Raw genomic sequence first — 27,679 nt, 5'->3', positions numbered from 1 at the left:
TTGCGAGGGCTCGATTATGCATACGCATACATAGATGACATTCTAGTCGCCTCGCAGGACGTCGAAGAACACCAGCGACATTTGCGCGAAGTGTTTACGCGATTGAAGGATCACGGAGTGCTGATCAACGCGTCAAAGTGTGTGTTTGCCGCTTCGGAAGTAACGTTTCAAGGCCATAGCGTATCCGCAGCCGGCACGCGACCAGTGACTGAAAAAGTGACGGCCATTAGCAAATTCCCAAAACCGCGAACAATCAGGCAATTGCGGGAATTTTTAGGCGTGGTGAATTTTTATCGGCGACACATACGTAAAGCCGCTGATTCGCAAGCGCCGCTGAACCAATTGCTGACCGGAGTAAAAAAAAATGACCAGACGCCGATCGAATGGAACTCGACCGCTGAAAGTGCGTTCGAGAACTGCAAACGCGCCGTCGCCGAGGCTATGTTACATTCCCATCCGGACTCTAAGGCGAAACTAGCGCTATTCACCGATGCATCAGACGTAGCCGTGGGAGCAGTCCTCCAGCAAACTTCCATGAGGGGCTGGCAACCGTTAGCTTTCTTCTCTCGGAAATTATCTTCAGCCCAACGGAAATACAGTACGTACGACCGCGAACTATTGGCTATGTACGAAGCAGTGCGTTATTTTAGGCACATGGTCGAAGGGCGAAACTTTACAATCTTCACCGACCACCGCCCGCTGACGTTCGCCCTCGATCAGAAGGCTGACAAGTGCTCGCCACGCCAATTCCGACACCTAGACTTCATAGGACAGTTTACGACGAATATACATTACGTGCCCGGTGAGGAAAACACGGTCGCAGATGCATTATCAAGAACGGAGGCTGTGACTGCTGCGATCAATTTTGACGACCTAGCCGCAGCTCAATCGACGGATGACGAACTACGAAAGCTTATAGCAGCAGGCGAAATACCGTTACAGCGATTACCTTGGCACGTGTCGGGTGCAAGTATTTGATGCAACGAGAGGCGCCCGTACATCACCGAGCAGTACCGGCGATCAGTTTTTGACTCGGTACACGGATTAGCACATCCTGGGACGAACACAACTGTCAAGATGGTAACCGAACGCTACTTTTGGCCGGGCATGCGGAAACAGTGTCGTGACTGGGCTAGAAACTGCATACCGTGCCAACGTTATAAGGTAAACAGACACATACACGCACCCTTAGGAACCTTCGAGGCACCGACGAACTGCTTCGAGCATGTCCATGTGGACATAGTGGGACCGCTACCAATATCTGGGGATTTCAAGTACCTGCTCACATGCGTGGACCGCTTTACGAGATGGCCGGAAGCATTCCCCATCGCTGACATAACAGCAGAGACGGTTGCCAAGACTTTCTTCAGCGGTTGGGTGGCGAGATTTGGCGCGCCGGTAAGAATTACCACTGATCAAGGCCGGCAATTTGAGAGTTCACTTTTCAGGAAACTAAAGAGTCTGACGGGTACCGCCCGCATTCGAACCACGGCATACCACCCAGCGGCGAACGGCATGGTGGAACGTTTTCACCGGCAACTGAAAGCAGCCATAACCTGCCACAACGGAGAAGAATGGACGGACATCCTGCCACTTGTCTTACTTGGGATCAGGGCGGCATGGAAAGACGACCTAGGAGCATCAACCGCTGAGTTAGTATACGGACAATCACTCTCGTTGCCAGGTGAGTTCGTATCAGCGGGTACTCGAGCTACGCCCAACGAACCGCAAGATTTCGTCGACAACTTACGTGTTAAGATGGCAGCTCTACGCCCTAAGAATCCTCGTCAGCATGGAAGCACACCAACGTTTGTTTTTAAGAACCTGGCATCAGCTAAGAGCGTGCTAAGCCCAACTTACGACGTACCTTACGAAGTGCTTTCCCGTACGGAAAGGGTCTTGATGCTAAAGATCAGGGATAAAAGTGTTGCAGTGTCAATAGATCGCGTCAAGCCTGCATTCATCCAACCTGAAGATACACAGGAAGGCTACGTGGGACACTACTTTTCCCCATCGAACGAGACTTCATTGACACCGCTGCAGCCGGAGATCAACCTTTTACCCCCGGAAACCGAGGATGAGCAAGCAACGCTACGCAGCCCGCCCCCCACGACATCAAGACCGACCAGGACTCTACGAATACCCGGCCACCTGCAAGATTTCGTCTTGGGTTCGCCTTAATCGTGAACTGCTCACAGCTAGTTCACTGGAGGGGAGTACTGTAGCGGGGCGAGAGAGGGGGAGGCGAGCGACGGAGCGTGAGCGGTCAGTCAGCGGTCAACCGCTACGTCAACAAGACGTACGCACGCCCAAAGTTACATATCGTTGTACCTATCAACCATGTTGAGCTCAGTGTCGTAAGACTGCCCTCGGCATTTTCTAAAGTCAACGCCAAACCCAGTAGTAAGATAATTAAACAATGAATCAGTCATGTTTTCCCCTGAGTGATATTTTAGCTCAAGAAAAATTAAAAATCTATCATTTGGTAAATTATCTTCAGGTGCTATATATATAATATTTAAAGTGAATTGATTGTCAGGAGTGGAATCTACTTAAACATTTAAATTTCTAACGTTTTTCACATAAAACACAATTACGTACATACTTAACTTTCTTTGCCATAAATTTCTATACTAATTGATTTGAGTATGTACATATGTATAAAATGTAATATAAAATGTATCGAATATCGACAGGTAGCTTTGGCCATATTGAATAAATAGGCCCCCATATCGTAAATTACAATTTTTTAAAAGCATAATAGTTTTATTTTCTATTCCTATAACTTTAAGTTTTAATGGGGTTTAAAAATATCAGTTGCATTATTTTGAAAGACACTATTTTTGGTGCATGATATGAGTGTTTTTAAAAATTGTAAGCGCTTTTCCTGCAAAAGAAATAAGGTCCCTTCCTTTGTAAGAAGCCATCTTATCTAACAATATTTCTGATATGAAGTTTTCTTGAAAAAATATTCGATTAGTTACATTCTGTTGATAAAAGTGTAACTGAAAAATATTTTTGCTATCTAAGACGATTTTTTGCACACGACGCTATATTGCTCTGCTAATTATTTGTACTTAATAAGAATGAAAGCGATGAAGATTTAAAAATGAATTTAGCAAGTTCGAAGTAACGAGCAGTTTTTATTTAACGAGCAGCAAGTCACATCAAAGGAGTTTGCCGGTGGTTAGCTGTCAAGCGGCGGGCGTCGACGCTCGACGGTAACGACTTCGTAAATAGCTCGTTTGGCTATTTAGCGATTATAAAATTCGATCACAACCCACTATACTTCGTTCGGTATCGTTTTTAAAGCATTTCGTTTCGATTGCGGGACCGAGACGCGCAGCGGTCGCAACCTTCGACCGTCGAACTGTTCCGTTCACTTTAGTGCTATTCCGTCATCTCTTTTATTCGCATCTATAAATATCTTGAATCTATTATAAATCGCGTTTTCGCGACCGCTCGCGTCTCGAGCGAAGATCGATAGACTGCACAATTTTTATGAGAATCTTTGCCCTTGCAGCCGTTGAAGATGTTCATCGCGACGGATTTTAAGATGTCGCTGAGCGACCGTTGACGATCGAGCTACGATGGCGAGGCTAGCCGATTATTTTGTCATCGTCGGATACGACAGGGAAAAAGAGAGTAAGTTTAAATCGGCTATAACTATCGGCTCTGGAACTATCAAATATAGTGGTCTTGCTACCTATAGATAAAGTTTAATAGACAATAACGAGTTTTATATAGCATAATAGTAAAATACTCTTATTATTATATTTAAAAATTCACAACAAATGAACTGCAGCAATTTATTTTAATAATAAGCAGTTATTCAAAGTAATCCTTAACCTTTTATGGTCAAATGTAATTATCGCATTACCAAAGACATTTGATTTTTGTTTAAAAGTTTGCTGAAGAATTTTTTTCAAATGCAACATGCGAAATTGTAGAAAGCTGATATATCTATTCACATTAGTGTAGTGTAGTCATAATTGTTTGTAAACGTAAATTCATTCATTAGACGTAATAAATAAACGGTTTATCCAAATGTAGAATGTCTTTATTTAATTATTAATAACCACAACTTTATTGTTTTTTATATAATGGAGCAAATGTTCCCTTAACACCATCTTTCTTCTCATGTTTTAAAAACTATTACTCACAGATAATATGATAATTGCAATATATTCCACGTGATATTAAAAATCAAAACATAATTAGAAAAGTACACATACATATATGCCATATACAAATAAAAATCGAAAGTTTCAAAATTTTATTAAACAATGTTTTGGTGTCAATATTTACCTTTTTAGCCGTTTAAATTCAAGTTTATTAAAAAATTGTTTTTATATGGGAAAAAAGGCTGAGAAACTCTGATAAATTTTATCGAAATTCAGTATATATGAATGCACTCAAATATATTCATATGTATTGTTTTTTAACCCTTGCGTGCCAATTCAAATCGAGTATTGATAAACCAAAAGTTAATAGAATAGTGAAATTAATGTAGATTTTTATGTTGTAAATGTTTAAAATCCAATTTACTATTAGCTTTTACAAAAATATTAAAAATCAATATGAAATATTAAAATCGATGAATAACAGCAGGGCTATTGTTCTCACTAAAAATATTTGCCGGTAATATATTTTTTACTTGTGTTTTTAAAGCTACTTTTTTTTTATTTATTGTGACAAGAAGTTTTGGTTATTTATTTTGGTACTGGTCGATTTCATACCGGCCACCGCTGCGCTTGGACACATATACTGAAGCAATTAGGCGCATGCGCAAAAGTCGTGTTAACGCTTAAGTAACGTGTATTTTTTCGCCCTGCGAAATATCATATTTTTAATTGAAAAACAAAAATTTATCAAATGTTTTGACTTGTATTGGTACATATGTTAACATTATTTTATCAGTGATTTTTAATCTGTGGGTCGCACAATATTAAAATTAAAATTATAAAATTTGTTAAACAAAATTTTGGTACTTGCTTATTATCACGGCGCTACGCTCGAATTTGACCATTACGAAATGTCCATTTGCTATTCAAACCCAAAGCTAACCTAAACAAATTAACCATTATACCGTTATAATATTCGTTTAGGTTAGGTTTGGGTTTAAACAGCAAATGGACGTTTTGCAACTGTTGAATTTGATCGTGGCTCAGTGTGGCAGACGCTGTGATAATAAACAAGTATCAAACAAATTTGCCTTATATGTGTGCAAGCCGAGTGTGACAGTGGTCGGTATAAAATCGACCAGTACTTTTATTGTTTTCTGTTAAATTTGTAAATGGGTTCTTTATAGGTCAATTTGTTTATTGTTCTGGTGTATCTTAATAACCGCTTCTTTTTTATTTATAATATTTAAGAAATATTCTCTTCTGTCTGTATGTCTGCGATTATTTATAGTATTGGTAATGCTTTCCTTCGAGAAGGTTTATAATTGTTGGGTTGCCGAGTGATCAAGTAAAATTTAAATAATTGCACCATCAATTCTCAAGCGTGTTGCAATTCAGAAATGATTGACGAGTGAGCAGAAAAAATGGTTATTCATGTTAAATATGCATTTCGATACACGTTCAACAAATATTCTACATTACCCCTTAGTTAGACGAGTGACAGATAGTCTTTAATAATTTCAGAGAAGCACATTCTGGACGTGATAGGTACATCCTGTTTATATTATGTAATCTAATCGCTCTTTGCATGTACATTTTAAATACATCATTTAGTAATAATGTAAATAAACTGTTGACACATCAACGCTCGCACTAAATATGTCTTTCAAATTAAAAAAAATGTATAAAAAAAATATAAATGTTAATGACTAATTATTGGATTTGTAATAAATTGTGTTGAATTTAATTATGCAATTTTTCACCACAATATTTTTATTACAATTGGTAAAACACGAGCTATAATAATTTAGGAAAAATTAAATTAGCTAGTTAATGATTAATAATAATAAAAAAATGGTAAATAAATTTAATAAAAAAACACACCTTTCTTGTGAGCTGGAAAAATAAAATTGATCATGAAAGAAATATCCATCTCTAAAGCTAATTCCTATCGCATTTGAGCTGTCATTGTGACCGATCACAAGGTAAAGCAAATATTGAATTAAAGCCGTTTGCAAGAAAAGGAAAATCGCCAGAAAAACAATTAATTCTGAAAATAAACTCATTTCCATCTTAAAAAGTGTCTCAATTACTATGTTTTGAATTAATTCTTAACCAACCGCATTTTACTGCACATTTTTAATGAACCCAAATCCATCAATAGCATAATAGGGCTACCAACCTTAAGTGGTGTCAATTGAGTAAAATGAATGTTACATTTATGCGAATTAGCTACCTACATTGTATAAAATATTTATATCACTAGTGTTTCATTTATAAGTTTTTAGTGAAATATAGTATATATTTTAGTTGACAGTTACAGTCTCAAAAAATGTGTTTTAAGAGATTTTTTGCATATATAATTTAAAAAAAATCTTACACAATTTACATGATATAACACAATGCAACATTTTCATATTTTATAGCTATATAATATTTGTATGTAACACTGATATACATAGAATATTCCGTAATAAATTAAATTGATCTATTAAGATTCGTTCTGATTCAATTAAGTTAAGTGAATTCCTAGCTCATCACGCCTATATTGAGATTACATATCTACAATAACGTAACATTAAAATATTTTATTTTATCTTGGTTAATATATCATAATAGAGATGACATCATGCTTTTTTTACAAGTAGTCTGACATTATTTGATTAATTTAAGGCGAGAATGTGTTGATTAAAAATTTGATTGACCGGGTTAATAATGTTTTAGGAAGTGGCGTAAGCACTGGAGTGATACTACAAAGGTTTCCCGAGAAAAACTGGGACGACACTCCGTTCATAGATGGGATCGAGTGGTTTTGTCAACCGCAAGGCTGGGCGCTGTCCAGAACACGACAAGAGCCCAGGTTCTTTGTCGCGGTGCTCACCGACGTGGATGCGAATCGTCACTATTGCGCATGCTTATGCTTCAATGAAACCGTTGACATCGCGCCCACCAAACCTGCCGACGATGTCAGTATATAAAATTGATATTTGAATTAAATTAATATGAAATGTTTTATTTTATTGTATGTTCTATAACAGGAGGAAGACCCCGGCGAAAGTGGAAGGCCGCCGCCTGCAATTGCACACCACAGTATTATGTATGCTCCCAAGTGCCTTGTGCTGGTGTCGCGATTAGATCATATCGAAACATTCAGAGTAAGCTTGATTTATCATTGATAATAATTGCACTGCTTTTTATGAATTAATTATGATTTGTTTTACAGAACTGTTTGGGTATTATGTACACGGTGTATGTTGAAAACATCGGTGCTCCGTTGGAGACTTTGGTTGGCAATGTTTTGGGTTGTATTCAGGTACCTTCACCTGGTGGTCCGCAAGTACGTTTTAGTATTGGCGCTGGCGATCGACAAGCTTTGCAACCACCTTACAGTCCTTCATTGCCGGTTACGTACAACTCTGTCTGCCTACTGTTCCAACTTATGGGTAAGAATGATATTTAACAGAACAAAAACTCAATCAAGTTGAAAGATTGATTGTAAATATTAACTAAATTTTAAAAAAATATGCAATTTGCATTGGCAACAAATTAAATGATCAGAATTTAAATCAATTTTGGGTCAGAATATAAATCAAATCTTGTTCAGAATTTTATACAGTCTGGTCATAATTGTATTATTCAAGGTAAGAATAAATATCAAATGATTAGAACATCCTGAATCAGGCCCCCGTAAAATTTACGTAAAATAAAAGCTAAATACAATTTACATAATAATTCAATAATTATTTCAAAATTCTTACCATTTAAAATAATTCTTACCATTTAGTATAAATTCTGACCTATTATTTATTCTTTCAGCTTACATTCTGACCACGACCATAGTAAAATTCTGACTCGAAAAATACGAGCCATTTGTATTTTTCCAACAAACACGTGTCAAAATTGATTATTGTGAACAAAATTAATTTTTCATCTCACTCTCAATCTATCAAATCATTGTTTTATAACGTTCCATCTCTAAATGTTGCATTTTTAGATTGTTTTGGTTTATCTGCTGTTAAAATATGTGCCAAAATGTTGATCGCTCTCAACTCTTTTAAATGACAATTCTATCCTTCAATTTCGAGATCATCAAGTACCTTCCACATTTTATTCCATCTTACATATAGAAACTGCTTGTCTTGTACTAAAGATATTAACAAAATTGTTTATTTCAGGCATTCAAAATGTTGTCACTCTGTGGTGTGGTGTCATGACCGAACAGCGGGTCTTGTTTAAGTCTCGGGCGTACTCCAGACTTTCAGATGCCTGCCGTGCGTTATCCGCTCTCATGTTTCCGTTCAGATACGCTCACGTTTACATCCCCTTGTTACCGGCGGCGTTGGCCGAAGTCCTGCATACACCTACGCCATTTTTAATGGGCGTTCATTCGTCACTCGAAGAGGAATTAGACGATCTCGTAAGTTACAATTGTCAAATACAATCAATATTTTATAATCATGGTGTAAATGTACATGGTTTTTTTATAGATGGACGTCATAATAGCCGATTTAGATGGAGGAGCTCTGTTCATATCAGGCGGTGGAACGCTTCCGAAGCCGAATGATGCGTTAATGTCAAGGGCGTTGTTTGCGTTACGAGCCGCACTCCAACCCGGATTGACGATAGCAGATCGCGCATTTCCACCTCCACCTCAACCGCCGCTGCCTGATTCAGTCACTCTGGATAAACACATACGAGCTATATTCATGCGATTGTTTGCTCAATTAATGCAGGGATATAGGTATTGTTTTAAGTATTTTATAATGAAGCTCGGTTAAAACATTGTTTTGCATGTGTCGAATAAGTCTCTCTCTCTCTACATCTAATACAGTTATAGTTCGCTTTTTTATAGCAGTACTCATTTAAATTAATGTTTATATTTTATAGGTCGTGTCTAACAATCATACGCATAAACCCGATTCCCGTAATTGCATTTCATCGTGCAGCATTCCTCGGCGCGAGGGGACTCGGAAGTTGTCAGTTTACGACTCGTTTGCTAGACTGCATGTTTTTCAACGCATTTGTAGCTGAAAGAGGTCCACCATGGCGTGTCTGCGACTTTTGGGACGAACTATACAGGTTTTACCATAAAACACCATTATTCATAAGTTAGATTGTATTAATCATTGTTGTTTCGATTTCAACAGCAACATGCCGGAACAATTAAAAATGGAAGCTCAAGATCCTAGCCTGGAAGCAATTCATATACAAGAACTAGCGAAACAACTTATGTTTAACGAGAGTCCAAATTCTCAAGGCTATCAACAAAGATTGTTGAGACCTCCGGAAGGTGTGTCGGCTCGAATTCATCAACCGCCCTTTCCAACTCTGGACGGCTATCGCATACAATCCATCATAGATGAAGGTCTCTCTAGGAATAATTTAGGAGCAAAGTATGTTAATAATGAAGTATGTATTCATATAAACTTTATGGATCTAATTATAAATATATATATGTAGATTATCGTCAATGAGATTGGCTCAACCTCGGATCGTTCCAGCTGGTGTGGCTCCAAATCAGGCGACGGACGCTCTAGGTCTTGTCTTACCGAACTCGGCTAGGAGACTTGAAGTATTTAATATCTTATAATATGATATTTTTAATGTGCATTTGACTTTAACAATATGTTCGTGTACAGGTTTTGAAAAATTGTGTCACGTGTATATTCGAAAATAAAATAGCAGATGCTCGTAAAACCTTCCCAGCTGCTTTGCGCGCTTTACGGGTGCCGAGTGCTCGTAGAGCACTGTGCGCTGAACTGGCTGCTCACGTACTAGGAAATAAAGCAGTATTGCAACACCAACAGTTTGATTTAGTCGTTAGGTATGTTAGATACTCATAGTCTAATTGTCGTTATTTATTTTATGGCTATTATTTTTTTTAAATAGATTAATGAATTGCGCACTTCAAGATGATTCTGCGATGGATGAACAAGGTGTGGCCGCGTCACTGCTTCCATTGGCGACTGCATTTTGTAGGAAGCTATGCACCGGCGTTATTCAATTTGCTTATATGTGCATACAGGTTAGTCAAATCAAAGACTTTATTTAGAGTGGCATGGGGGTAAAACTACATTTTTATGTTGCAAATTTTGTCTTATTTGATAGTTGCTTAGTCATCGGTAAACACGGTCTTACATCTTAGGAATTCTTTATTAAACTTTCTTAAATATTTTTTATTTAAATTATTTATTCGATGATGAATTTTACTTTTTTGCATGTTACAAATTTTAAGTCTTTGTTGTATTCCTGATTCATACTGTAACCTATATGTAACACTATGGTATAATAAAATAGTGTTTTGAATTATAACTGCACTTTTAAGGTTTTTATTTGACTCAACCTTTTAGTTATGAAATATTGTAATAAAAAGTCAAAATATTACATTAGGCAGATGAAAAATTATTCTCACCTAATGATTTCTATGTTATTCGCTCAAATTGTCTAACTACATCTTCACATACTACATCGGCACTTCTTCACACCTTGCAAACTGACCTACTGTTTTTTAAGGTGTGGGTTAAATGAGTTAAAAATTAAAACGTGTAATACTTTTAATAAATTATATATTTTCCATCTTTTTCTACAATTATTCTTCACATGTTAAATCATTTTTTTATATCAGATTCGAAAAATAATGTATTTTTGAAAGCAATAGATTCTTTAATGTAATTTTTGTAAAATATATTTTTTCATCTAAAACTTCCAGTTTGTATCAATGTATGAAGAATACGGTGGGTGAGAAAGGAGTTCCCGAGAAAATCCATTGATATTTGCTATGTTCTTCTTGGATACATGAGGGCGAGCGCTGTCTTAGGCCCAATGTCCACAGAGGCGTCGCTGAATAGACGCATATTCGTCATTGTACGCTTGTACGCCTGCTTGCTCAGTACATATACACTAACGAAACTGTCGACGGAGCTGCAACGTCACGCTCACGTCGCTGCACGCAAGCTTCATGATGACAGTCGAACTATCGAACTGCGTGAAATTGTAGAAAACAATGGCAATTTCAGCTGCTAAATTTTTTCAGATTGTCAAAAAGTACCAGTGTGTATATAATAGTAATCTTGCAGATTATGCAAGAAAGAATATTACTGAGAAAGCTTGGAGTGAGGTGGGAAGTCAAATAATGTTTCATTAGTTTATATGTACGCAGCAAGCAGGCGTACAACAAGCGTACAATGACGAATACGCGTCTATGCAGTGACGCATCTGTAGACTTAGTGTAAAATTACCCTACTTTAATTCATAAAGGAAGGTCTTTTTACGGTCTGAGTCGCTTTTAAACAAATTAGTTGAGCACACTATGTGTCTGTTGTAATTGGCTGCCTATGATAACTCATAATGAATTATGCCCTTCATATCCCATCAAATGCATAACATTATCATATTGGGGTGTAATCTTGTTCTCGGGGTTGATTCGCGCCCAACCACTGCCATTTACGTCGCGTGTTTGAGTAAAGGATTCTCATCTTCAGTAACAATTCGACTCAAACACCTTTCCTAATTTTTTAATTGTCTGTGAACTGATGTAAGCGACCCGTTGAGCTTTTATATTGTTAATCTCGGACCTGCTTTGATGGCAGCCTAATATCCTCACTAACAACCTTTAAGGACTACCCGGCTTTACGTAGGTATTTGTTGTCAAAATTCCCAGAAAGAAATTTTTGGAACCACATTTGATATTTTCTAAATTTAATGGCATTATGACCGAGTTGAAACTCATCAAACATAATATGCTTTAATTGAGATTATTTTATCTCCATTGCCATTGTGGATTTAGGGTTTAAAATATCGAAACAAAAAATATCCTGTTACTAAATAGCATCATTGATATGACTACTGTTAACTAACACTGAAAGAATATTGAAATTATCGTTAATTTTAAGTTAAGTTATACATTTTTAAAAATGTAAGAAAAATAACGCAAAGACTTATGAGACAACCTGATATCTGTATTATACACTTTTATCCTACTATGGAGTTAAATTTAAGTTTAAGTGTGTTTTTTATGCTATATTGCATAATTTTGCCTTAATAAAAATGTTTTGTGTTCTAGGAACATCCAGTTTGGCAAAATCAACAATTCTGGGAGGCAGCTTTTTATCAAGACGTTCAACGTGAAATTAAATCGCTCTATTCATCGTCCTATTTGCAACAGCATTTAGCTTCGAGTCCAAAGTATGCATTTGAAATGGTTGATATTTATATGCAAATTTAAAAATAACTGATCGCTATTTATTCTGTCTATAGAGACTCTCCCGAAGCTCCTCTATCAGATACCTTGTTGAGATCACAAGAACCCAGTGCTTTAGAAATAGCCGCTGAACAAATGCGTTTGTGGCAAAATATTGATACGGGTAAAAATGCCTTTATAAATTGAATATTTGGATTATTAAATACAAATTAAAACATAAGTTTGTATGAATTAATTTGTATTCATAGTATATAGTTATTTTTAATTAACTTTAGAAAAACAACAAGAGCTCATTAAAAGCGAAGAGTCAACTATTTACAGTCAAGCAATACATTACGCCAATAGAATGGTGTATTTACTTGTGCCTTTGGAGGCGGGACGGAGACAGGACGTGCCTCGCCATCACGATGATGAAAGAGTCAGCAATTCTATAACAAATAGGTAAAATCCTAATAATGAATTGATCACTTGTGATTGTTATTAAAAATATTTTTATTTATAGTGTTGCCGAATCCGATAGTGCCGATGCTGAATCTGGTTTTGAAGAAGCTGAAGCAGGTGATGTTGGTGTAAATGTAATCAAAATGGTGTCACGATTTGTCGACAAGGTAATGCTCTCTCTCTCTAAACTCACATCTCTCGTATTTAAACATTGTAATCTTATGTTTATTATTTATAGGTGTGTACTGAAGGAGGCGTCACTACTGACCACATTCGTAGTTTGCATCAAATGGTACCAGGAGTAGTCCATATGCATATGGAAATTCTCGAGGCAGTTAGCCGTGAGAGCAAGCGTCTGCCACCAATTCAAAAAGTATTAATATAAATTGATAATAAAATTAATATAAAAAATACTAACTATGTCGATGAACTTTTATTATTAAAATAAATTGTGGTATCAGGATAAATACCCCCTGGACATATACCCCCCGGACAATAACCCCCTAGACATTAACCCCCCGTAAAAATAACCCCCGACAATTAACCCACAGACAATTAACCCCCCGTGCCAATAACCCCCCTGACAATTAACTCCCGCCACGTATAAAGATAAGTATTTTATACAAGTTGTTACTATTTATAATAAATGGTCATTATTTTAATAAAATAGTGTTTAATACGAATGGGCGGTATCAATACTAATTTATTTCACTCAGCAAAATACAGAATCTTTAAAATATCAATAAAACTAACATATTTACGAAAGAGAGAGAAAATAATTAATTATAACATAATATAATAATTATTAACCAAAAAAAGTTTTAAAAAATAAAACATTATTTGGCTCTCTTTAGGCTAGATCAGGGCTTCTTAAACTATAATTTTAATTTTTAAAAAGAATTTTAACATTTTTCATTTTTCCCGAGCTGGCGACATACCTAGTACGAAAACGATTACGAGTGCAAAGGGTTAACATAAGATAGATAGTACTTCTGCAATGTGTGCGAATGTAATGTACATAATGAAAACGTTTTTAGAGTTCCTTGTTGATTATTTTATTTAGACAAATTCATTTTTTAAAACAAGTTAAAGAATTATTTACAATTTTTTTAACATGTCCCTATTTGTATAATTATTTAAATCATGCTCTGAAAAAATAAATGTATGTACTTATATTTTTCAGCCACGCATAATATGTCCGTGTCTCATATCCGGAGAGTCAATCTTGGTCGGAGGATTGAGAGCTTTTCTAGTGTCCGATGGGCGCGAAGACGGAGGTGCCGCTCTTTTGCCGTTGCTGCCGGCAGAAGGCGCTCTATTCCTCACAAATTATAGAGTAATATTTAAGGGTGCTCCCTGTGATCCATACGGTAAATGTTATTAACAATTACATAATAATCCATCTATCACCTCTCCGATACACATGAAAAGCTTTCATTATAGTTGCAAACCTAATCCATCTAGTCGAAAAACTTCCTCTTCCTCAGTGTTTCTTATCGTAATTATATATTTTAAATTGTATTATTGTTCATCTTAACTGATTATGTTAAAGCTTGTGAGCAAACGGTTGTTCGTGCGTTCCCCATTACCACTTTAACGAAAGAGAAGCAAGTGAGGATGCAGTACATGCCACATCTGAATCAGTGTCTTCAAGACGGTTTACAGTTGCGATCCTGCAGTTTCCAACTCATCAAGGTATATAAGAGAATGTTTTTTTGTTTAGAAACACAATTGACTTGTGTATTTCATAGGTCGCATTCGACGAAGAAGTGACAAGCGAGCAGTCCGATCAATTCCGTAAGGCGATAGGTCGCCTTCGTCATCTGCCTCATCCGCTGCAGCATTTCGCATTCGTTGGAGCTCGACCATCGGCGCCTCTTGTTTCTTTGCATTCACAGGGAGAAAAACACGCTACTCTGAAGTAAGTTTTATTCTTCATATTTGATTAATCTGGTTTTGTTATATTAATATGCTATGAAACTGTAGAGGACTTGCCAAGAAAACTTTATTAAAAACCGCTCGAAGAGCCGGCTTCAAGCAAAAAGGATCTGGAAAGCGTCAGAAGTATGTGCTTCCGTCTCCAGGAGCTCGTTCTCTGACTGCGCCGATGTCGAATCCATCAGACGATTTGTCAAGTGAGAATTGCCTCATACCTATATGTATATAAAAAGGCAAAACTAATGATTTGTTTATTATAGTCGAAGATTTAGACGTCGGAAACAACATGACGAGCAGTTCGTTAGGCCGAAAAGCAGAACGTGGATACGTTCGCGATTGGCAAAGGCTCGGATTGACTTCAGATCTGTTCCGACTTTGCACGATCAACGCCGCCTATGCATTTTGCCATAGTTATCCTGCCCTCTTTGCTGTTCCGTCGAACATTACTGACGATTCGATACGCAGATTCGCACGGTGCTACCGCCATGGCAGAATACCAGTTCTCACTTGGAGACATCCGAGAACCGGAGCCTTACTAGCTAGGTATTTATTATTTGAAATATTATCTTATTATTTTATATTCTATTATAACATTAATTTTTGCAGATCTTCTGCTAGTCATCACAAAGGGGTGATCGGCATGTTAAAGTCGAGCCATCCGTCTCAACAGTCTTCAATGCCTGGTAGTACTGAAACGACGTCCAGTTTAGAACAGGTATTACAATTAAATAAGATAAGTTGAAGTACATATATTTAATATATATAATTTTTAGGAACGGTTTCTTTGTGCGTTATTATCTGCCGGTCGTGCTAGTTGGCGCGGGGGAAGCGCCACTGGCGCTACTGTGGGTTGGGCTTTATCCGAATCGTCTTTGAGCCTTGATTCTCTTCTGCTCGGTGCATCTGATGAAACAGCTGCTACGCCAGACGTTGCTCGACGGCATACGAATCCATTTTCTAGGGCAATAGGAACTTTAAGGTTAGTAAGAAACAGATAGCAAGAGTAACCGTGTTATATGCGTATCAAATGTTATTTATATACTTTTTAGTGTCCTTCCGCGAGGTAGTGGCGGAAAAGGAGGCGGCGGGGGTAGCAGTGTGTCAGTCGCAGCAAATCTCAGTGGCAGTAGTCGTCAGTTAGGTAGATGGGGATCTTTAAAAGATCGCCGAATAGGCTCTCAAGCCGATATACAGAATGGTACTCTTCAACGTCATGATCATATGCGCAATTCGACCACTGATGCAGATTCCGGTATTTATCTTTCGATTTGTTTATATTATCTTATTTAAAAAAAAAATTTAATATTTCGATTTAATTATTAGTTTGCGGCGATGGTGGAAGTTCTCGCCGCTGCGGTTTGTACGTTCTCTGTGAGAAAGGTGGCAGTTGGGCGATACGAGGATGCGAAGCCGTGCCGGTCGAATATCCTGATATTAGAACGTCCAAGCATGCCTTTAAGAAATTGTTGAGAGCGTGTGTGCCTTCGCAGCCTCCGCCGAGTCCTGATCCCGATATGTTTAGACCGTTGGACATCCAGGACAATAGCTATTATAAACTAATTGAAGAATCCGGGTGGCTGGTCACGATACGCACTTTGATGCAGCTCAGCGGTGCTGTCGTAGATTTATTGGACGCTCAAGGCTCTTCTGTTTGCTTATCGCTCGAAGACGGTAGCGACGTAACAGCACAGGTTTATATCATATTAAACTTATTTATACACTGATTCGTTAAAGATCATAAGATTCAATTATACAATTTTTAATATTTCAGGTTTCATCTATAGCCCAAGTATGCTTAGATCCCGTTTATAGAACATTAGATGGTTTCCGGACGTTAATCGAAAAGGAATGGTTGGCTCTCGGACACCGCTTTCCGCTAAGGAGTAACATAGGGCCGCAACCACAGGCTGGATTCACGCCTACGTTTCTTCAATTCTTAGACATCATCCATCAAGTGCGTACAATCTCGCCTTCAACTCATAGACTGTTGTTTGATTTTAATATTTTTTTCAGATACAAAAGCAATTTCCATTGGCGTTTGAATTCAATGAGTACTATATCAGGTTCTTAGCATATCACTCAGTGTCTTGTCGCTTCAGAACATTCCTTTTGGAATCGGAAGCCCAACGGGAAGAATTAGGCATTGCCGCTGCCGAAGATAAAAGAGGCTCTCTTAATTCGAGACAAAGGGTAATTAATTTATCTATAATATACATATAATTGTCGATTGAAATTAACTAATATTCTGTTAAATAGTGTGTGGAGACCGGACCTGGAGGATCTGACGATGAGTCTATTTATCCTGGCATCGGTGGATTAGGAAGCAGTGGGATGATCGGAAGCGGCGGTGGATCGCAACGTAGTACGGCTCTCGGTCAATCAGTTTTCGATTATATTGAGAAGCAGCATCAGAGATCGCCGATATTTTTCAATTTTTTGTACACACCTGATTTTGAGCATCCGGTAATATTAAAAATAGTTATTGCACTGTTAAAGCATTTACTTAATATTTTACAGACCATGAATGAGTTGTATTGGTTTTGATGAATAGGTCTTGCGTCCTCAATCTTCCATCGCATGTCTGGATATTTGGGAATATTATACAAGCGAAGAACTGAGTTCCGGTTCTCCATACGAGCCGGATGTGCTACAGCAAGAAAAGTGCAGAAGAGAAGAGAAAGACGCGGCGGAAGGATGCTCGTTCCCGTCCGAATCACAAAGAATACTTGTAACTGCCGGGTTAGTATGTTAACTTATGTTTCAGATGACGTATATTGAGCAAGCCTGAAAAGGTTTGATTAGTCTATTAATAAATATGGACTTTTTATCACTTGGAATTAACTTTTTTTGAAAGCTTGATTGATATTCCTTTTATTTTTTCCCAAAAATGCTCTAGCATTTAGGTCTGGTAACTATGCAGGCCATTCTTAAAGCGTTAAACTCTTTGACGCAAACCAACCCCTGCTTTTACTCCAAGTATGGCATGGAGCGTTTTCTTTCTGAAATCGGATGGTAGCATTGGTCTGTGCTTGGAAATATTTTCCTGTAGGAATCCATTCAAGTGAATGTCAACATTTCTAGCATATTTTAAAAGTTTATTTAATATTTAAAATAAATTATTAAATAAAAAATATTATAACGAGAAATAAAAGTCGAAATAACGCAACTGAACATAACGGTCATATAGGCGAGATTGAACAATAAGACTTTCAATCCAATTTTAAAACTCAACTGAGCAATAATAAACTACAAATCGCTTTGTTTAGTTTTCAAAATTATGGGTAAAATATTTCGGTCAGACCATGCACTTGTAAAGAGTTACACACCATTTTAAATGGTGCCCCATAATTATGACTAAGTCTGTACATTGTGGTAGTGAGTTAATTTTTATGTTTTTTTTTAATTGTTTTATTTAGTTTTTTCAAATATATTTATTTTATTTTATTATGTTACCTATATTTATTGATGAGACAAATTCAGTGGTTCTCAACCTTTTATTATATGTTTTTTTTATTTATGTTTCACATTATATACAATCATAAATTTTTGTGCTGAATAATTTATGTCTGAAAAAACTAGTGTTCTCAAAAATCTTGTCTGGAAATTTACTGTCAGAACCATTCCGAATATGACGATTTTCTCATGTTTTTGTCACTTTCTACTGGACAATTATGTAAGTTCCTCTACAAATCTATACGTTAATCAATTCATTCTTATAAAACAGTTGAAAAAGCCCAATGGGTTCAATGTTGTTTCGTATGTTATGTCAGAAGAATAATTAAGTGTAGAACTAAATTGTTATGTTTACTATAAAATAATATATCATAGAATCATAGTATACATAAGCCTTGAACTTGATGATTATTACGCATAAAACACAACCAATTGTTCAATAGATGACTGCAGTAAATCTTTCCTAAGCACTGAGGGATTCAGTTCGTTTCGCAAAAAAAATCAAGGGTTTTCATGTAAATGTATGTTTCAGCTACGATGGTATTGCCGCAAGCCTTCCGGATTCGTTCTCTCGTCTTTTAGAGAAAATTAGGCGCTTACAGTTGGAATTAGGTCATCTGCCGCAGAAATGGAGGGTCCTCTGGGATAAATTAGAACTTCCAACAACGGACGAACTTGCTGTAAGTTTTTTTTTTATCTAAAGCAATAAATATGTTGTTAAACATATATATATCTTTTTTAGAGAAACGCTTCGTTCAGTTCTGCCATGGTACGTTCACATGGAAGAGCTGCCCATAAACGTTCAACATTAGATATATTGGTCCGTGCGAGACAAGCCACTCAACCAGTTCTTCCTGCGTCCGGACAATCCAACATCGGCGCCGGAGGCGGTGCTATGTCAAATAGCGGAGGAATGGGCGGAGGAGGTACGATCATGTCCCACCCTCACCGATTTGCACCGTCTCATCAAACCACACCGACTCAGTGCGATTTCTGTGAACAAAAGCTTTGGGGACCCGTAAAGGTAATATTAATTTCACCGTGTTTGTGATTTATTTGCGTTCTTACATTGTCGTCTATGTCGCTGTAGACTGGCGTACGTTGCATGGACTGCGGATACACTTGTCACGAGCGGTGCGTCGCCAATGTACCTGACCTTTGTACAAAGTATAAGATTGGCGGTGGAGTGGGAAATGCGAACAATAGCTCCGGAGGAATGGGAATCATGTCAGGAGGAGGACTTTTGGGTTCTGCGGGCGGCTCAGATCAACCGTCGTCTTTGCACCATCAGGATACACCATCTGTAAATTCAAGTGAGTTATCTATTTGATATAATATTAAGTTCATTGATCTTATTCTTAAGATACTATTTTTATGTAACAAAGGTGTAGCAACTCTTCAAACATCATCGCAACAGTATTACGATCAATTCAGTTCAAACGTTGCCGAAAATCGCACACATGAGGGACATTTATACAAACGAGGCAATTTGCTTAAGGGTTGGAAACAAAGGTAAATGATTATTTTTATATACTGTGTGGAGTAGTAGTAATTCATATATTATATTTGTAGATGGTTCGTTTTGGATTCGATAAAGCATCAATTGCGATACTACGATGCTGTTGAAGATTCACATTGCAAAGGTCACATAGGTATGTAAATAATGATACTGGTATTATTGATTTTAAAAACGTTTCCGAAGCCACTTGAATGAATATTTTATTGACACGTATAACAACACTAATTTTCTAGATTTGGCTGAAGTAGTGTCTGTGGCGGCAGTGCCGCCAGCACCCGGACCACCAAAGAAAACCGATAATAAATCATTCTTTGATGTAAGCTATAATTATTTTATTATATTATCTTTCAATATATGTTGTTTATTGAATATTTTACTCTAGTTAAAGACGAGTCGCAGAACTTTCAACTTTTGCGCTGTCGATTCTGTGGCCGCTCAAGAATGGATCGAAAAGTTACAAGCGTGTCTTCAATAATGACTCATTAACTCATTTTGTGTATATAATGTGTATTTATATTCTAAATGTAATAATGAAATTCGTTAAGAGGGTGCTTCCGTATTATGGAATAACAAGGTTTTAAAAGTCAATTTGTGTCGAAATGATTAAATTTCTATCATCTTCAGTGTGCAATAATTGTAGTGATATTTAAAGAGTAGTTTACACTATGATTATTGTTATTATTTTATTAACATTCCTCTATCACGTTTCATTATAAAATCCGTTGAAATTTATCGTTAGGGTTGTTTCTTGTCCTTTATTATACTTTACATGACTTGCCTATAGAGAGATTTAAAATTGTTGATTACAATTGGCATTTATCAACTCGAATATTGCCAACATTAATATATTTAAGATAGAAAATTATATACGCTTGTAAATATGTGTTAATTTGTAAATCTTATCTAAAAAAAATATATATATACATGTTATTATTGTAAGTCGTGTGAGGCTGTATAGTTTTTTTTTATATATATGAAAGTAACGTAATTGAGACTCATAGGATATATTTTATTAAGTACAATTAGCATATCATTAAAGTGTTGGAACAATTATATAAAATGAAGCTTATGGCCTAAATATGTTTGCTTGTAAATAAGGCAAGTCAATGTCATTAGCTAAAAATGGTTAATAATAACAAAATGAAACATATTTTCTGATGAAGTCCATCCAGTTAAACATTTATATATGTATATATAAAAATACTTAATTTAATTTTTTGCGTATGATACTGTTATTTATTTAATATTAATTTGTGTATATTTGTGTGTACAAATACACATATAAATGCATATCTAAAATAACATTTTTTTTCAATCAATAAAACTAAGATTGTTTTATTGGTAATTATTTTGAAATTTTATTCTTGTTGAGTGAATTTTTTTCTTGATTCTAACATTTTATTTGAATAAATTTCTATCAACGTTGTTACAGAATCTCTAATGTTTATGTAGAGTTGGGTTGAGAAACTCGATTGTGATTTAATTTTGTTCCCAGTGAGTTTTTAAATATATGACAACTAGTTTCATTAAGATAGGATGTTGCTATTTATTATTTAATAATAATAACCATTATGCTTTTGTTTATATAAGTTTTAATTTATTACCATTAGGGCTTAATATGTTAATTAACGTTGATGAATGTTTCCTATTTTATTATCTCATTCTTGTTCTTTTCATACAATCTGTAAAATTCGTTTATCGTAATGAATGCCATAAATAACGTTTTAATTAATCACAATTCCAAAGATTTATGTTTTTATTTTTATTTTATTTTAGGATAGCGCTTAAACATTCATAATTAATGTTTAACGCTTTTAATATACTTTATAAATAGTATATTAATGCGTATTCATAAATATATAACGATTCTAATTTATCGTTGTAATAATAAAAGTATTTATCAACTTGAATTCCATTATTACCTCATTTATTTGTTCTCGATATGCAGATATTAATTTATTTGATATTATTTAAGTTATTTCATTCCTTTTCTTACAGTGTCATTCCATTCTTTTCGTTTTACGCAATAAAAAAATAACTTAATTTCAGATTCTTTTTTTAAACCGTAATGATCTTAAACGGTTGGTTTTAAGTGAATGTGCCAAAAGTGTAACATATTATTTTATTTTTTACCTTTATACATTATGTAAAATTGTTGACATAAGTTTTGCATTTTTTTAAAACTAGCTTAGTAATGTATTTTATTTATGTTGATATTAAATATTTTTGTCACTTATATGTGTTTTTATTTATTTCATATCGCATTTCCTTACTTTTAAATAAAATATAAAAAAAAGATTGTACGTAACATTATTTAAAATAGTAAAACACTAGGGTCCGTATGGGATTCGGGTCTAATTGCATCAATTCTGGATTCCCATTGCGTATAACAAACAATGATGGTACAAAGCTAATCTATTTTATTAAAAATATACTCGTATATTTTAAATTCTTTTGAAATTACAAATAGTTGATTTTAGGTTGATAGCAACTTTAGCTGCCCAAAGCGCACTGGCAATTTTCTTGATGGCGTGAACAGATGCTATTCGCATTGAAAGATTACACTCATCACACCACCAATAAGCAGTTGTTCCAAGACAAAAGATTCGGTTTAGTCAGTTTCTAATGAATAACTTAAAAATAATTTTAATGATAAGGTTAATTAAACAAGTAAAATAAAAAAAATAGTAATATTTTATTTTTCACCTTATTTTTTTATATAAAATTTATAAAAATTTATGCTTAACATCTTTAGAGTGAAAAATATCAACCGTCGTTTGATGACAATGTCTGAAATCTAATTCGTAAATGCCAAGAGTAAATTTATTTTTGGGAGGTTTGTATATATCTAATCCTCTGCCAATTTTTATTATCCAACCGCTACTTAATCTGCAAAATAAAGAAAAGTTAGAAACAATTAAAAAATCAAATTGTACGGCACTTTTATTTATTTACATACATAATTTGTCTGTCGTGCAACGTTGGTGAAAAATGGACTTCAAATGTAATTTTATGAATTAATAAATTTTCTTTTAATTGCGAGAACCACATGTTTTGATCATCAGTCAGCATGTTTTTGTCGCTAGATGTGGTTAAATCAATCGATTTTAATTTTTGACACATTTTAACGAGTAATTCGCATAGTCTCAAAATATTCTGGCACTGCAACACAATCATATTTTAATTTTCATTATAAATATTATTATTGAATAAAATATTTTTATGTACCTGATGGAAACTTCTGATATACGCGTCTTCAATTTTGACATATGTGACATCTTCGTCTAGGAACCTACCAAACAGCGTGTTATAACTGTGGCCTATTGAATCTTCACTTATATGAATTTGTTCGTGAAAATTTCCAGAGTCTTTTTGGTCAGCAACGATCTTTTTAATTTCTTCGCCTCTTTTCATGAAATCTTCGATTTTTTTTCTTAAATATAATTTCTTTTGGGCATCGCTTTCATCTAGTAAATATAAAAAAATGATCTTTGTGTATATTACATATTGAGTTACTCGAAAACATTGATTATACCTTTAATTTTATCAATAAGTAATTGCAATCCTTCTTGATAGCATATCAACGCTTCAGTGTATCTTTTACTAGTATCTAAGGACACCCCTCGTTGGAGAATAGTCGCTGCAGCACTTTCGATACTCATTTTTGATACTTAAAAATCTCATTCGATATGTTAACCTCAGCGGAATATAACAAACGTCAACGGAAATGTCACGGTAAAAGTATTGCCAAACTTTAAAAATAATAACATAAGGAAAAATGTTGCTAGTGTATAAAATATTTTTTTTACTGCGGTCCTAAAATTAAAAACTATTACCTACCACCTACCTATTTAAAAAATCATATTTACTGAAATATGTTTGTGTTTGTGTTAGTATCATTATGCTAAGAAATGTATTATAGGTTTATGTGGTGTTATGGCCAATACGGTGTAGGGGCGACGCGCACGTGGACGGGAGTTCAGTTGGTCGGAGACCGCGGGAGTGAGAGGTCCCGTTACAAGCTATTTCGACAGTCGTGTCATGGCGGGCGAGATAAGATTCGTGGACGTTGTGAAGCCGTTTGACGGCGAGGGCGACGTGAACGCGTGGTTCACGAAGCTGGAGATGGCCGCGAAGCTGCGCGGCCATCGCAGATAAGGCGCAGTCGACCGCTGAAGTAATCCGGTGTTGGCGTTGCGGAGAGGAAGGCCACGTCTCGAGGGGTTGCAAGAAGCCGGGAAACGGGCTGCGGGGGGCTGGTGCGTCGGCGGCCTCTTCGGTGCGGGAATAGCGGCGTTGCCGATCGTTGACGCAATTGTCGGTCGACGGCGAGTGCGGGCGCTCATAGACACTGGGTGTTCGCGAAGTGTGATGCGCGCGGGACTCTGTCGGGCGACGACGCAGTGCGATGTGTCAATCATTGCGGTGGACGGTTCCCGGGTTAAGTGCGTCGGGACAGTGCGAACGGATACACAGGTGCTCGGAAGAAGTGTTCGTACGTCGTACCTAATAATCGGCGAACTGTTTGCGGGGGCAGACGTGGTGCTGGGGATGGACGTCATCGCGTCGCTAGGAGGAATGACCATCGACCAGAACGGCGTACAAGCGCTTGAAGGAAGGGATCGACGTTCGGCGGGGCAGTTCTGGGAGGACCGCCCGAGAGGGAGACAAATATCCGCAGCCGCAGTGACGGGCGATAATTCAAGACGGCGATTTCGAAGCGGAGTTTACGGCGACGCATGGACCATCAAGTGGGAGTGGAAGGACGAGCCGGCACTGCTGAGAAACAAGGTGCCGAACTATGGAAGCACTGACCGACCGGAGCTGCGGGAGCAGTTCGACGCTGAGGTAAGAAGATGGATCGACGATGGCCTGCTGCAACCGTGGAGAGGGCAAGAAGGCGGAGTTCTGCCGCTTATGGCCGTGGCGCAGCCTAATAAGGGCAAAGTGCGACCGGTTCTGGACTACCGCGAATTGAACGCCGCGGTGAGGTGCAACCCTGGGATGGACGCGCCGGCGTGCGACGAGACGCTCCGGAAATGGAGGCGTATGAAAGAGCCGTTGCAGCTGATCGATCTTCAAGCGGCGTACCTGCAGGTGCGTGTTCACAAAGATCTCTGGAAGCACCAGCTCGTACGATTTAGAGGGCGCACCTACTGCCTAACAAGGCTCGGTTTTGGGCTAAGCAACGCACCGAAAATTATGTCGAAGATTGTAGAATATGTGCTGGCGCAAGACCCAGATGTGCGTCGGGGAACGGATAGCTACATCGACGACATAATCGTCGACGAGAGCGTCGTGAAAGTCTGCAAAGTTGAGGCGCTTCTTAGTGCGTACGGCCTTAAGGCCAAACCTACCGAGAGCCTGGAAGGAGGGCGAGCGCTGGGACTCCGCATCGAGAGAGACAGAAGCGGACGGCTGCAGTTCAGGCGGGGAAACATAGTGACAGATGTAGAGGGAGGACCTTCAATGACCAGGCGAGAATTGTTCTCTATATGCGGAAGGCTGGTTGGCCACTACCCAGTAGGCAACTGGCTACGAGTGGCGTGTAGCTACGTCAAAAGAGCGTGCGAAGGGGAGGCCTGGGAAGACGCGATCGGCAGGAGGTCATGTCGTATGCTTGGCGAGATTGTGAAGCGCGTGCGTAAGGAGGACCCGGTGCGAGGACCGTGGGGCGTAGTGAACACGGCCTACGCCAAAATTTGGTGTGACGCAAGCTCCATTGCGTTTGGCGTCGCGCTTGAAGTAGGTGGAGAAATCGTCGAAGACGCAGCATGGTTGAGGAAGCCGACTGACGCGAGCCACATTAACGTTGCGGAGTTAGACGCGGTCGTGAGGGGCGTAAATCTCGCCATAAAATGGGGAGTCCAGCGACTGGACATAATGACAGATTCGGCAACCGTTGTGAGTTGGCTGCGGTCGGCCTGCGGAGCGGGATCGAGAGCGAAAGCATCCGGTGCAGCGGAGATGCTGGTGAAGAGACGAATAGGCGTGCTGCGAGAGCTCTACGACGAGTACGGATTGTAAGTGGCCGTCTACCACGTCGCATCAGAGAAAAACAAAGCGGATGCGCTGACGCGCGTGAAGAAGAGCTGGATAGAGAGAGAGAGAGCGAGACAGTCTGTGCTGCCTCTGTTAAGGATCTGCACGAGCTGCACCACTTCGGCGTAGATCGCAGCCTTCAACTTGCCCGGATGGTGGACCGCACTATAACGCGCCGAGAAGTGGAGAAGTGTGTGCGTGAATGCGCTAGATGCCGCACGATCGATCCTCATCCGGTCACACACGAACCTGGAGCGCTCAACGTGAACGAAAATTGGACGAGGCTGGCAGTCGACGTGACTCACTACGAGGGTCGTCGCTTCTTGACGATCGTAGACTGCGGTCCGTCCAGATTCGGCATTTGGAGAGAACTCCAATCAGAGTGCGCGACGGAGATAGTGCAGCACCTTGAAGAATCATTCTTGGAGAGGGGCCCCCCACGGGAGCTGCTGATGGACAACGGTACGTCGTTCAGATCAGAGAAGACGGCGGTCATGTGCGAGAAGTGGAATGCATGGCGTCTTTTCAGAGCGGCGTACCGACCGCAGGGAAACGGCATCGTAGAGAGGCACCATAGGACGATAAAGAGGACGGCAGCTAGGAGCAAGATATCTCCACTCCAGGCCGTCTTCTGGTACAATATAGCAGCTAGAGATGCGGCGGAGGAGGACTCTACCCCAGCGAGGCTGCTACACAAGTACGAATGGAGACACCCCTTAGCACCAAGGCCCGAGCCATCCCCAGTGCAATCACCTTTCACGGTGGGTGATAGAGTCCTGATCAAGCCTACGCGCCCGTCGTGCATGGAAGAGTGGACTTCAGGGTACGTGACGGACATCGCATCGCGGAACAATGTAGTTGTCGATGGCGTACCGCGGCACGTATTAGACCTGAGACGGGCTCCACCGGAAGACACTAACACGACCCGAGGATCCTGGCTGCAGTGGAGCGCACCGTTCCAACCCGAATCCGAGCAACCGGCAATGGAAAATCCAGCAGCGGAGTCCACGTCGCAGTCCGAGAAGACAGATACCACCTTATTATTTTAAAACTGTCAGTTTCAGTCGCGTATGCCGAGAGATTTCAAAACTTCAAATATTAAAAAAAATTAGAAAATACCCCGTATGTGTCAAACTTATTACCAAAAATAATCGGTTATCATGCGTATATAGCGCTCACCATTGATTGTTTCAACCTGACTTTCTTCGTTTTCAAAAAAGTAAGGCTGTTTTTGGGCATCTAATGGTCTCTCGTGTGTAGCACGTTAGAATTTTCCTCGTCCCATATACAGCAATTTTGTTTATTAAATACCTAGTTCCCGGTCATAGTACTTTTTTAAAAATTACTCAAAAAAGTCACATATTTATATACTCCTATAATATATAAAAATGGTTGTGTTTATGTGTATATGGGAAAGCTATTAAAGTATTTAAAGATACAGATAAACCTCGATCTGTAAGTTCTATAATTTGAACAACAGTAAAAAAAGAATAGAGTTAAAAAAATATTTGTGCTAACCGTTCAATGTCGATTAAGGGTAGCGATACATTGTTGCCAAAAAGCATTTGTTATGACGGTAAAATGATAATAATAGGTACTACTGGGCTAAATGGCATCGGTGAGCGGTGGTTAGGCGATCCATTTCGTAAATGTGTTATTGCAAACTAACATTTGCCATTTTGAATACGCGTGAATATTGACAGCTGTCAATACAAAAAAACTCGAATCTGTATATTTTAAGCATAAAATTTATTTAAATTTTAAAATGGTTCGTCTTTAAATCGAGATAAAGCCGCTGATGAATTTAGTATACAAATATGGAACACGAGTAACATTAATGAAAATGATGTATACATATATCACTTTGTGCATTTATCACGTTACGTTTTTTATATGTACTATTTTTTCGGATTTGCAGGGGCAAAAAATAAGGATAAGATCTATAGAATAAAGACTGTCTTC

At 37.9% G+C, this 27,679-nt stretch overlaps 3 protein-coding genes across 3 annotated transcripts; 2 read left to right on the top strand and 1 right to left on the bottom strand.

Annotated features, from left to right (window-relative positions):
- The first annotated feature begins 3,159 nt into the window (after nucleotides 1–3,159).
- On the top strand, nucleotides 3,160–21,911 carry Sbf (SET domain binding factor). Its single transcript, XM_088185963.1, has 37 exons — nucleotides 3,160–3,221; nucleotides 3,524–3,645; nucleotides 6,849–7,090; nucleotides 7,163–7,279; nucleotides 7,348–7,567; nucleotides 8,300–8,541; nucleotides 8,612–8,865; nucleotides 9,012–9,203; nucleotides 9,272–9,517; nucleotides 9,585–9,696; nucleotides 9,764–9,948; nucleotides 10,014–10,149; nucleotides 12,187–12,308; nucleotides 12,381–12,487; nucleotides 12,600–12,765; nucleotides 12,827–12,932; nucleotides 13,004–13,138; nucleotides 13,949–14,135; nucleotides 14,318–14,460; nucleotides 14,517–14,686; nucleotides 14,752–14,900; nucleotides 14,964–15,246; nucleotides 15,310–15,418; nucleotides 15,477–15,682; nucleotides 15,753–15,955; nucleotides 16,027–16,394; nucleotides 16,475–16,657; nucleotides 16,717–16,893; nucleotides 16,960–17,166; nucleotides 17,255–17,442; nucleotides 18,689–18,836; nucleotides 18,899–19,180; nucleotides 19,247–19,469; nucleotides 19,542–19,668; nucleotides 19,729–19,808; nucleotides 19,909–19,991; nucleotides 20,058–21,911. The coding sequence occupies exons 2-37, from the start codon at nucleotides 3,591–3,593 to the stop codon at nucleotides 20,148–20,150; spliced, it is 6,246 nt and encodes a 2,081-aa protein (XP_088042089.1). The 5' UTR covers nucleotides 3,160–3,221; nucleotides 3,524–3,590; the 3' UTR covers nucleotides 20,151–21,911.
- A 432-nt stretch (nucleotides 21,912–22,343) lies between these two features.
- On the bottom strand, nucleotides 22,344–23,433 carry LOC148234925 (MIT domain-containing protein 1-like). The gene is made up of 4 exons (XM_088185848.1): nucleotides 23,211–23,433; nucleotides 22,904–23,142; nucleotides 22,635–22,837; nucleotides 22,344–22,564 (listed from the first exon to the last, which is right to left on the bottom strand). The coding sequence occupies exons 1-4, from the start codon at nucleotides 23,335–23,337 to the stop codon at nucleotides 22,402–22,404; spliced, it is 732 nt and encodes a 243-aa protein (XP_088041974.1). The 5' UTR covers nucleotides 23,338–23,433; the 3' UTR covers nucleotides 22,344–22,401.
- A 793-nt stretch (nucleotides 23,434–24,226) lies between these two features.
- Nucleotides 24,227–25,702, top strand: LOC148234924 (uncharacterized). The gene has a single exon (XM_088186020.1). It carries the CDS (start codon nucleotides 24,227–24,229, stop codon nucleotides 25,700–25,702), a length of 1,476 nt encoding a protein of 491 aa, XP_088042146.1.
- The last annotated feature ends 1,977 nt before the right edge of the window (nucleotides 25,703–27,679 follow it).

This window comes from Plectrocnemia conspersa, unplaced genomic scaffold (assembly GCF_051122295.1).
Source record: "Plectrocnemia conspersa isolate PC_06_02 unplaced genomic scaffold, ASM5112229v1 ptg000005l, whole genome shotgun sequence".
Taxonomy (NCBI): Eukaryota; Metazoa; Arthropoda; class Insecta; order Trichoptera; family Polycentropodidae; genus Plectrocnemia; species Plectrocnemia conspersa.
The sequence above is the reverse complement of the archived record's forward strand: the minus strand, read 5'-3'. Positions and strand labels throughout refer to the sequence as shown.

Excerpts from the sequence above, each read along its gene's own strand:
- Sbf (XM_088185963.1), top strand. The coding sequence starts at position 3,591 with ATGGCGAGGCTAGCCGATTATTTTGTCATCGTCGGATACGACAGGGAA. Across the intron at positions 9,949-10,013 it reads CAGTTTGATTTAGTCGTTAG|ATTAATGAATTGCGCACTTC; the intron begins GTATGTTAGATA and ends TTTTTTAAATAG. Across the intron at positions 16,395-16,474 it reads GTAGCGACGTAACAGCACAG|GTTTCATCTATAGCCCAAGT; the intron begins GTTTATATCATA and ends TTAATATTTCAG.
- LOC148234925 (XM_088185848.1), bottom strand. The coding sequence starts at position 23,337 with ATGAGTATCGAAAGTGCTGCAGCGACTATTCTCCAACGAGGGGTGTCC. Across the intron at positions 23,143-23,210 it reads ACTTATTGATAAAATTAAAG|ATGAAAGCGATGCCCAAAAG; the intron begins GTATAATCAATG and ends TATATTTACTAG. Across the intron at positions 22,565-22,634 it reads TTGCACGACAGACAAATTAT|ATTAAGTAGCGGTTGGATAA; the intron begins GTATGTAAATAA and ends TTTATTTTGCAG.
- LOC148234924 (XM_088186020.1), top strand. The coding sequence starts at position 24,227 with ATGGACGTCATCGCGTCGCTAGGAGGAATGACCATCGACCAGAACGGC.